Source organism: Monoraphidium neglectum (genome assembly GCF_000611645.1).
Source record: "Monoraphidium neglectum strain SAG 48.87 unplaced genomic scaffold scaffold00304, whole genome shotgun sequence".
NCBI lineage: Eukaryota > Viridiplantae > Chlorophyta > Chlorophyceae > Sphaeropleales > Selenastraceae > Monoraphidium > Monoraphidium neglectum.
The window spans coordinates 4,370-15,285 of NW_014013324.1; the positions used below are offsets into that span (position 1 = coordinate 4,370).

The 10,916-nt window shown below is 63.7% G+C and overlaps 1 protein-coding gene across 1 annotated transcript; it reads right to left on the reverse strand.

The window, feature by feature from the left end:
- Window positions 1–3,090: 3,090 nt before the first annotated feature.
- On the reverse strand, window positions 3,091–10,130 carry MNEG_2634 (putative MFS transporter, AGZA family, xanthine/uracil permease; the record flags this gene model as incomplete). The annotated part of the gene is made up of 18 exons (XM_014048886.1): window positions 3,091–3,197; window positions 3,463–3,565; window positions 3,941–3,997; window positions 4,197–4,253; window positions 4,459–4,533; window positions 4,911–5,110; window positions 5,438–5,515; window positions 5,867–5,957; window positions 6,183–6,289; window positions 6,518–6,684; window positions 7,084–7,160; window positions 7,402–7,534; window positions 7,824–7,941; window positions 8,447–8,545; window positions 8,912–9,014; window positions 9,260–9,384; window positions 9,762–9,846; window positions 10,050–10,130. 18 exons carry the CDS (start codon window positions 10,128–10,130, stop codon window positions 3,091–3,093), a joined length of 1,863 nt encoding a protein of 620 aa, XP_013904340.1.
- Window positions 10,131–10,916: the final 786 nt, after the last annotated feature.

Below are 10,916 nucleotides of genomic sequence, written 5' to 3' on the forward strand. Positions count from 1 at the left end.
ACACGCCGCACCCAAGCCCGTGCCATTGTGGGGCTGCCGTCGCGGCCGCGCCGAAAGTCGTACCCGCGGCGGCATAGGTGCCGTTGGCGGCATATGTGCCATTTGCAAGGGCGGCTGGGGGGCTGCCGCCGGTTGCTTGGAGCGCCTGCATGTGCTGTACGTAGGCTGCCATGATCCGCGTTTGGCTCCATGCGCCCATCATGGCCGCGGCCGCGCCGTCGTGGGGGCTGATTGGCGACGCACCCTGCTGCACCTGGGGCTGCTGCTGCTGCTGCTGCTGCTGCTGCTGCTGTTGGGGGTGGCTCAGAGGATGCGGAGGGCCGGGCGCATTCTGCTGGTGTTGCTTCCACTGCTGCTGCAGCTGGTGCAGCTGCTGCTGCTGGTTGTGCTGCCACTGCTGCTGCTGGTCGCTCATCGGTAGCGGCGGCGGCTGCCCTCGTGCGTGCAATGGAGCGGCTTGGCCCTGAACCAGCATAGTCGGAGTCGTTTGCTGCTGCTGCTTGTGCTGCTGATAGTGCTGCTGTTGGTGCTGCCGGATGTCGCTAGGCTGCCCGCCCTCGCTCTCAGCCATAGCCCTCTGCACAGCGGTCGCAGGTCTCCCGGCCTTCAGCCCCCCGCCGGCGCGCTGCGGGCGCCCGCCGGCGCTGACGCCGCGCTTGCCGGGCGGCTGTCGAGGGGCCAGCTGCTGCAGCGGCAGCTGCTGCCGCGCGGCGGCCTTGGCTGGGGCGCCATGCAGGTCTGCATAGGACCTGCTTGCAGGGCCTTCTTTGCCTGATTGCCGGCCCCTAGGTGCGAGAACCTCTTGCAGAGGGTCCTGTAAGGGGTGTCGGGGAGGAGACAACGCAGATGTGGATGAGCGCCCGCATGGCGACGCCTCGCGCGTGTGGCGCCAGGGTTGCTGCCTTCGAACGGTGCTAAATCTAAAAGTGTACTTATCAACACGGTTTTATCCCGTCGCGAGCTCACCAGGAAGGCGTCTCGCTTCACTGGAGAGGTCGGGCATGTCCACTTGGCTCGTGGGCCCTCCATCGCGAGGTCCTGAGATTTTTCCCGTAATTCTTTTCTGATTATGGCTTCGAGTACCCCTTACAACAGCGCACACGCCCCGGGTGCCCTTCGAGCAGTTCTGGCGGGTTCGCAGACACTAAGTCCAGCTGTGTGCTATACAAGTCAGTTGAAATGAATGTTTGATCAACTATACGAATATATTGACTCGATCACGTGCTTGTGACACAGACCTGACACTGTCTATCATGTGCGACCGAGGCGCCTGCTTGCCGACTTGCTGGCTTCTGCTCTTGCTCTCTCCACCTCCACTCCGCCGTCTGCCTGTGCGTGTCAGTGCTTGCGTGAATGCGGTTCTAAAAGCTTCCGGTCAGTCAAACTGTTTCAGATTGTACTTGCTTGGGCTCACTACCCTCAAACCTTGTACAGCTTGGGCTGACTACCCTGTAAGCCTTGTACAGCTTCCATCGCGCACAGCATCCACATGGCTCAATCTCATACCAGCTCAGACGTACGTCCACCACACCCTTGCGGGGCTGTATACTGACAGACGGCATGCTCGGCATACACTCCATCTGCCCATGTCGTATGCACATCATGCGTGTTACAGTACAAGATCAGAACGGTTCCATCAAATGTGTTTGAGCCTGTGAGGGCCCACGCCATGCGCGGCTTTGACCTTTTTCGTACACATACAGACGTAGCCTGCGCCGAGGCGCACCCCACCCCTTGCCTGGCCTGCGGCACGAATCCCCACGCCAGCAAGCCATGGATGCACGCTGACGGCAGCAGACTGGACCGCACTCTCTGCATTTGCCGGGAGGCAGCAGGTCTGGATGGCACGATCCTGCCGAGCCCATCGCACGCATGCGTGCGTCTGTGTGTGCACGCACCAAGCCCGCAGGTAGGGCCTGCCGTGCATAGCCCATGCATGCTAAGGGAGGGGCACGATGATGCTGATGGTGATGATGGTGATGATGGCAGCACGCTTCACATGGGACTTGCGCATGGGGTGCCAGCGGCACGTGGCACGCGCCAGCTACCCTTGTGAGCTCAAACCAACAACAAAAATCCTTCCCTAAAGGTGCACACGGCCGCAGGGCGGCTGGGTGCTCCCCTCAGTTCACTGGACAAATACTGGACAAATAAAAGGGCGGTTTAGCCCTGGCTTGTAGGGGTGTCGCTCAGCCCTCCACCCCCCTCGCAACCCGCGTCCGAGTTCAGCCCGCCAACGAGGGCTGCCCCCACGCAGCGCGCCGAGGTTGCGCCGGCACGCCCTGACCCAGCGGACCCACGATAAAGAGCCCTTTGGCGCAGAGCGGCCTCGCACGCAAGCGCGTGTGCAGGCATAGACAACCCGTGCACGCGGATAGACAACCCGTGCACGCGCCAGGGCGGGTATGCCTGGGGTTGTTGTAAATGGCAAGGCGGGGCCTGCAGTGCAGTGCAGTGCAGCTGCATCCACACGTGCGCGTGTGCGAAAGGAGCAAGCACGTCGCTCCTTGCATGCACACGTCGCTCCTTGCATGCACATGGGAAGAACAACACAGCTTGTTGTGACAACATTTGGCAAGCAAGGGCCCATTTGGGGAGTGTGTGTGAGCACGTGGGTCCGCGCGTATGCGTGTGTGTGTGATCAAAAATCGGTAGTTGATATTGCTGCGTATGCAGCCCAGGGCCTAGGACACTGCCCGTCCCCTGTCTGGCGACTCACTCCTTGGCAATGACGTGCCTTAGTGTGTGCCCCTGACGTCATCACAGATGCACAAATCGTTTGTGAGTGGCAGGGGTGGCAAGGGCGCCGCACATGGTTGGGCCCGTGCTAGCAGTGGACACCGCCTGGCGGCAGCCTGCTGAGATGCACAGCTTTCTTATACAAGCAAGTGCACACCCCGCCACAATCCCAAGCCTTTGCCGTCGCGCCTGTTGGCGCCACAGCGCGGCGGGTGACTTTCATAGGGCCTCCGTGGGCGAGGTAGCGCAGGGTTGTGCCGCGGCCTCAACCCTCCTGTGGGACCCCGGCAGACCCGGCGCCTCCAAGCCCGCAAACACCAGCCAGCTGTGCAGCCGGCGGCGCAGATCTCTTTACTTGGGGAGATCTGCGTTGTTTTTGTCAGATTCGTAGATCTTGGCGTCGGGGCGCCCCTCCGAGTAGGCGCGCTTGGACACCTCCTCGTAATGGCGCTCGTGCTCTGTGCGTTCGTGTGCGTGTGCGTGTGAGTGATGTGCATCAGTGAGATGTGTGTGTGTGTGTGCGTGTGTGTGTGTGTGTGTAAGTGATGTGCATCAGTGAGATGTGTGTGTGTGTGTGTGTGTGTGTGTGTGTGTGTGTGTGTGTGTGTGTGTGTGTGTATGTGTGTGTGTTCACGTCTTGAAGACGCGTCTTCTACACGTCTTGGAACGCGTTGGCACCGCTCATCCCGCCTTGGCACCTCAATCTCAAGCAGGTGGGCTCACCTGGGTCCACGTGCTCCTGCAGGATGCCGCTGGCGCTCTTGAGGGGCCGCACGTTGGCGAATCGGCCCAGGATGATCCCGGGCACATAGGGCAGCACAGCGTCCTGGAGACACGGCCCCGGGGAGCGTGAAGGGTGATGGGGGTGACAGTAAGAGAATGTGTTTTGAGGTCCAGTTGTGGGAGCAGGTGGTTTCAGTGGCAAGGGCGCGCATCGTGCCCAAGGGCCATGATCAGGGGGTCAAGGCGCTCCTGCTGGGCCGCGTGCGAGGCCGTGCGCGGCGCGATAATCGCATCCAGCGTCCCCGCGCTGACAGCTGATACTTTTGCGACTGTGCAATGAGTGTGTGCCTGGGCAACATGGGCACCGGCGTCACGATGAAGTTCAAGAAGGCATTCGCTGCTCCCAACAGCGCCGCTTCGCTGCCCCTGTAGGGCCACACACAAATTGGCATGCATTTGCGGATTGAGCCCGCCGCACCTTGACAGGCTTGCGGGAGACGAGGGCGCCGGAGACGTCCAATGTGAGGTTAATGAGCTGCAAAAATCGGCGCATTGGGTGGGCAAAGTGAGCGGGGCACAGTTTGGGCAGAGCCTTTGCGGAGGAAGGAGGGACGCGCAAGGCCAACAGCCAGGCGGCCGTGTGTGTTAGTCGGGCCCTGGGTGATCGGGAGGCGCGGGAACGAGGCGTTCTCCATCAAGGTGATCCTGGCGCGTCATGTTCAATGATGACTCACCGAGATGACGATGGATGCGCAGAGGCCAGCGATAACGCCGTAGGCCACCGAGTAGGTCTGGAGAGTTGGGGTGATTTCGAGGGCCGCGCGTGGGTATGCAGGTTGGAAAGGGGCTGCCACACGTGGCATGGCGGCTGCAAGTCACCAAGGCGAATGGGCGGGGCCAATTTTATCTCCTCTCGAGGCCCGGTGGTTGCCCCTCGAGGCCCGGTAGTTGCCCAACACCCCAAGAACCCAGGCAGCCTCTGACTAAGCAACGCACCAGGGGCATGATGGCAATGGTGAGGAAGGCAGGCACCGCCTGGCCGATATCCGACCAGTCGATGTCGACGATATTCTGGGTGATGTCATCAGATGTCATTATGGGCAATTGCAACAGCGAGCAGGGCAGCGAGAAGGTTTTGATTGAGGGGCGGATGGGGGGGAGTGCCAAACGTGCAGCCATTTCAGGCACGGATGCAAAGACTGCACATTGTAATTCGTGAGATTCGAATAGCATGCACTAACTTCAGGCGCAGCCTTGTGCCCACAATGATCGGCAACATGTCCACACAGCTACACGCGCAGCCAACAAACTTCCTGCTCCCTCCAGCACACGCATGCTCACACCGCGCAAGCACACGCACAAGCGTACGCAGGCTCGAGAGCATACGCTTGCGCACACGCACGCGTGCACGCATGCACACACACACACACACACACACACACACGCACCTCCATCATCAGCGCGCCGACGATGATCAGCGCCCCGCCGGTCGCGTAAGGCGGGATCGACACGATGAGGGGCGTGAAGAACAGCGAAATGAAGAAGCAGAACGCGGTGGACAGCGCGGTCAGCCCGGTGCGCCCGCCCTCCCTGATGCCGGCGGCAGACTCGAGGCAGACGGTCAGCGGCGCGCAGCCCAGGAGGGAGCCTGCGAAGAGGTGTGTTTTGGGTTCCCGGCGGTGTGCGGCCGAGGGAGAGGGACGGTCAGGCAGGGGGGGTGCTGACGAGCTGTGCACAGCTTGCAAGCTGCCCGCTGCCCGCTCGTGGATCTGGGGTTCAAGCCTGGAGCCACCAGCTTGAGGATAAATCAAGATTGGTGTCATGTCCAGTGTGACAGTGAACGGAGTGCCATACACGCTGCTGCGGGTGGTTGCGCGCCCCGAGTGAGGGGCAAAGCACCCAGCCGGTCACCAGCAGCCGCCTGCGCGGCTGCGCTGGGTGTGGCTGGTAGGCTAGGGTTTTGGGGGCGTCTCACCGATGACGATGCCGATGCCGTCGAGGGTAAAGGCGAAGATCGAGCGGGGGAAAGACTTATCCTTCTGGTTGATGAAGCCTGGGGGCGGGACCATGTGGAGAGGGGTGAAAGGAGGAGGGATAAGAGCGGGGAGAGGCGCGATCTGTAGCAGGGCAGGCGCGCGGGGCACGTGCTAGCGCACGCAGCGGGCTGCGTGCAGCGGGTCATGCGTGACCCCAGGGGACACCGCATAAGCGGTTCTCAAGCAATTGCTGCGCTTTGCGGGTCGTGGACGGGCAGGCACCCACCCACAGGGTTGCCACTGATTGCCACGAGCAAGAACACGCAACAATAAATAAAGGCAACAGCAGGAGAGCTCCCTGACTCTGCTGCCATCCTCTATTGACAACACCACACTACTCTGGCGCCACGATGTGACCAACAGCCCACCGGGAAGTTCCTTGTCAATGGTGGAAGCCATGGAGTACATGGTGCCCGTGGCGTCCAGGAAGTCGAGGTACAGGAAGGTCACCAGGGCCACCTTCGGGTGACGGGGCGGCAGGTGGCCGACGGGTGACGTGCCGCGTTTGCGGGTGACTCGGAGCCAATTGAGGCCGCGAGGCGCGGATGGCAGGCTGCAAAGGCCCAGGATCTTGGCTCAAGGGGTACACACATGTGAACAGGAGCGCAGTGCTCTGGTAGATTGTGGAGGGGGCTGCAGAGCCGAGCAAGGCGGCTTTGGGGCACGCGAGGTTGCGGCGCTCACCCAGAGGTGTGAGTTGGTGAAGGCGCCAAAGGACCAGGTGAGCGACGTTTTCGCAGCGTTGGGCACCGACACGACATGCCTGAACGTCTCCAGCCGGTCTTCGCCACCTGCATGATGATTTCAGTCCATGCGGAGCGTCGAGCAACGCAACCATCAGCACCGGGCGCCACTGGGGCGAGAGGCAGCAGCCGCGGCCTTCGAGCGCCGTCCCGATGCAGCTGGGGGCGAGCTGGGACTCCCTGAGTGCGCTGTCAAGGTCACCAGCCTCCAAAATCGTGCCCAAGGCAGGGTACACCCTGAGCGCCATGTCAGGACGCCCTCCGTCCCGCACACACCTGGTATGTCGGTGTCAGAGCCGAGGTAGGACGCGCCGTGGCCGGGGATCCAGGAGATGAAGGTGGTGAAAAGAATGCCCAGCATGATGGCGCCGTTGACGCGGCGTGACATCAGCACCACGATGACAGTGAAGCCCGCCACACCGAGCCACATGGTCGGGGATTTCCTGGGGGTCGGGGCCGTTGGTCGTGTGCGGTGGAGGTGAGGGGCGTCGGAATACTTGGGTAGTGCGGCTCGGGTTGAGGGCAGGGGGACTCCCAGCAAAGTGGGCGAATCGCAAGGTTGCTGGGTGGCGGGAAGTGCTGGGAGCGGCGCCGGGCTTTAGGACTGCGATGGGTGCAGGGGGGGGTTCACCAAGGCGGTCGCCCGAATGCTGCAAGGGCCACATCAGCGTGCTACTGACGTGTTGGTGCGTGTGAGTCAGTGTTCGTGTGTGCATGTGAGCAAGTGTGTGTGCGTGCGTGCGTGTGCGTGGCGTGCGTGCGTGCGTGCATGTGTGTGTTTGTGCATGTGCGCCAGGCGTCGCATCTATGCGTATGTGTGTCAAGTGTTTGATTAGACTCACATCTTGCCGCCCTTGCACATGTAGTTGGCGCCCGCAGGGCCCAGGTTTGCGGCCAGAGCGCCAGTCTTGGGGTCCACCTGGTGCGTCACATGAGGGCGTCCGCAAGACAGGAGTTGTTCAAAGGTCTCAAGGTCGACCAGTTGAGGCAGGGGCATAAAAGCCGACCGCGAACCGCACACGCCACAAGCCAGCCTCTGGCGACTCTCAGCAGAACCCCGAGCCTTGCCCCTCGGCAGCCCCGCCACCACAAGCGCGCGAGCAGCCGCCGCCGCCACCGCCGCCGCCGCCGCATCCCCCTTTGCGCCCGCGGCCACCCACCGAGCAGACGGCCGCAGGGGAGGGGTCGGCGATCGCGTACATATGGACCTGGTTGGCGTGGGGGCAGCCGCCGAGGGTGACGAGGACGGCGGGGTCAGCGACCACCACGCCGAGGCCCTCGGACTTTTGGAGCCTATGTAGATTGGGTGGGGAGGGCGCGAGACGGGGGGAGGGTTTTAGGGGGGTGCGGCGGCACAGAGGCGAAGATGGAGAGGCGGGGAGCAGGCCGCGCCTTGAGATGCCTGCTCTCCGCCTTGCCGCGCGAGGCGAGTGAAGGGAAGGGCTCCGGGCGCATCGCGCAATTCCTGCTGAGCGCGCTTAGTGTGCTGCAGCGGCCTCGCCGGCGCCGCCGATCGCATGCGCGCGCGGCGCACGCGCGCGGGCCACTCATGCAGCCACCTTGGTTTGCGGGCAAAGCGCACCCGATAAAGGCCAGGAAGAGCCCGATGCCGCCGGCGGTGGCGAGCATCGTCGCGCGCGGCACCAGCGACAGCAGGCCCGAGCGGAGGCCGGACACGGAGAGCAGAACAAAGATCCAGCCTGCGGGGTCGCCGGGCCGGGAGGAGAGTCAGCTTGAGCGGGTTTGGCGCAGTTTGCTGCCCGGACGGCAGCCGCACCACCCTCCCAGTGGCTCGGTGGCGGGCTCCAGTGCTGCAGTGAGCCGAAAGCTGTCGCCGGCCTGGCCAGCCGTTTGCGACCCGAAGTCGCGTTGCCTTGTGCGTGTGTGCACACCGATAACGCCTTGGCGGCCGTGGGTGACCCCACGCCACTCCCTCAATTCGCAGCACCCCCCACTTCCCACGACTCTCCTGGCCAGCCGCTGCCCCATCCGCCGCCCGTTGCTACGAATCCCACATGCGCCACCCGTCGTGAAAGCGCCTCACATTCCACCCACCCCTGACTGCACTGCTCGGCCCACGCGCTCGACAGAGCAACCACGCACCCACACCCACACCCTCATGCAGGGCAGTCATAAGCACTTCCAATGACTTCGTCGGTGCGCTGATCCTATGTGCACACCGCACTATTCAGGACACAAGCTCACCCTCGATGAACACTGCCGCGAGAGCCTCCTGGTATGTGATCATCCCGGTCCCCCGGAAGCCCACAACCGTGTAGGCAAAGTACGCGTTCACGCCCATGCCTGCGACCCCGGCGCCGCGCGAGGTTTGCGGGCTCGTCTGCTAGCCCAGCGGGCCCCCACAGTCGGAGGCAACTGTGTGCTGCTGCTGCTCGCAATCGGCATTCTGGAGGTGCTCGCTTGGCCACTGCAACACACGGCAAGCTTGTGGGCCGCAAGCGCTGCTACCGCGGCCCGCGTGCGTGTTGAGGCCGCCGGGGCACCCCAGCAGGGCGAATGCCCTGCTGACGGATCGTATGCACCCCATTTGAGCACCGAACGTGCCAGCCTTGCAAGCCCACGGACGCGTCCGCCGCCCACAATTCAAGGCGGCGCTCGCCCCCTGCCAGGTCAGCGGTGCCAGGTCAGCGGCGCCAGGTCAGCACCCACCGGGCATGATTGCGAAGGGGAGGTTGGCAATCGAGCCCATCAGAAAAGTGGCCATCGCCGCGGTGGCGGCGGTGGCGGTCACGAGGGACTTGCGGGTGGCGACCTGCGGGGCGGCGCGGCGGGGCAGCCGTCAGCGCACTCGCGCCAGGGGGAAAATGACCAGCGGGACCCCTTTTCGGCGGGTACAGCACCACCCTACGTGGAGCAGGCCCACGCCCGCCCCTGCTCGTCGGCCCAGAAACTTTTAAGCCTCACAATCCGTCGGCCAATCGCACCGACGCGTCCGCGAACCCCCTCTGCACGCCAGCGTGGCCACAGAAACGAGGGGCGCAAGAAACAGTCACCCACCACGCAGGCCTCATAGCCGGGGTCGTCAGCAAACTGGCAGCCCGGCTTGGGGTTGGTGCAGTCGTTGATAGTGCAGGGGCCGCCGGTGTCCGCCAGGATCGCGCTGTTGACCGCCAGAATGTAGCCTGGAGGGGGGATGTGGTGCGGAACAGTGCAGGGTTGCCGTCACTAAGGCAGGAGCATAAGCCAGGGGACGCGAGCGACAGGCAAAGGGGTGGTGCTGACAAGGCGGCGGTGGCGCCCGAGGCGGCGGGCGCCGGGACGTTGTGCGGGGGTGGGCCGCACCGCGCGCGCTCAGCATGCTTGGGCGGGTGGGGGGCCCCTTGGGGGCACACAGGGTCATTGCGGGCCGGATTGCGAGGAATTCGTGATGATGAGGCGCGTTTAACGCCACGCTCAGGCTGAGGGGGGATGCCTGACGGCAGGCACCCCTGCTGCCCCAGTGCTGGGGGCGTCCGCCGGCCGCCGGCGGGTCTCGAGTTGTCAGCCGGCCCCGACTCACAGGCTGTGAGGAAAGTGACCACGCCGGCGCGCATCTCCGTGGAGAAGGTGGTCTTGCGTGCTGTGACAGCAAAATACTTCCCGACCTGTTGCAGGGAATGTAGGGGCCAGTCCGGGCGTGCGGCTGAGGCGGGGTGGGGGCGGGGGTGCGGCAGCGCAAGCACGGCGGCCCAGCATGGAGGCTTGGGACCAGGCACATCGTCCGCGGCCTCGGGGTGGCAGGTGGGTCTGCAGTGTTGCCAGGCGAAACCGGGCACAGGGCAGACGTGAGGCACGATGCTCTTCTCACGATGCTCTTCTCCACGGCTGCGTCCAGCTTGGCAAACATGCCGGGCTTTGGTGCCACTGGCTCGACTCCTTCGACCCCCATGATGCTCTGTAGTAGCTGTGAATCAACCCTTGAGTGGTTTGTGCGCCGTTGCGGAGTAGTGGAGCTCCCAAAGTGAAGAACTGGTGCGCACGTGCTCGACACTGTCAGAACTTGTGTCACTCGACGCGCCTTCGCAAGCGAAGTGAAACGGAAGTCGTAGGCACAAGACAAGAGGCGACTTTTACATTGATGTCGAAACGGCGCTGTTGTGTCACCCACACCATGGACCGACACTAGCTGCGAGCCTCTTGCACTCGGCCCCCTCGATACAGTAGAACACGTACGAACTCACAATGCTGATACGACCTTGGCTTCTGGCTTGGGGCACCTTGGCGTGCGATCGCAAAGCCGCCGCTGACGAGGTGTGCCTGAGCTTGCGCTCTGACGGCGCATGATGAAGCTGGCAGATTATGAGATTACAGCGCGCCGGCCGCGCCAAGCACCGTCAGGTAATCCTTTCATGCCGCACAACTTGTCACCCATCCATGAGGCCCCCACAGCGGCTGCGGCAGCTCGGCCGCTGTCCGACGCAGTACGCTCTGCTTGGAAAATCTCAGCCTAGGCAGTGAGCCCACCCAGCAGCCAGCAGCAGGCGCGCCGCCGCCCACGGCCTACGCTGTTTCGTGCGCGCCACACCCACGGCTCGGCGTCGCGCGGGCAGCGCCGCTGCGCACCATGGGCCGCGCGCGCCTGGCGCCTCCGCAGCACGCGACTCAGAGTGCCCAGTAATCCACCCGTGTGCCCACCGCCTCCACGCCCTCCCCGCCACGACCCTTTGAGGCCATC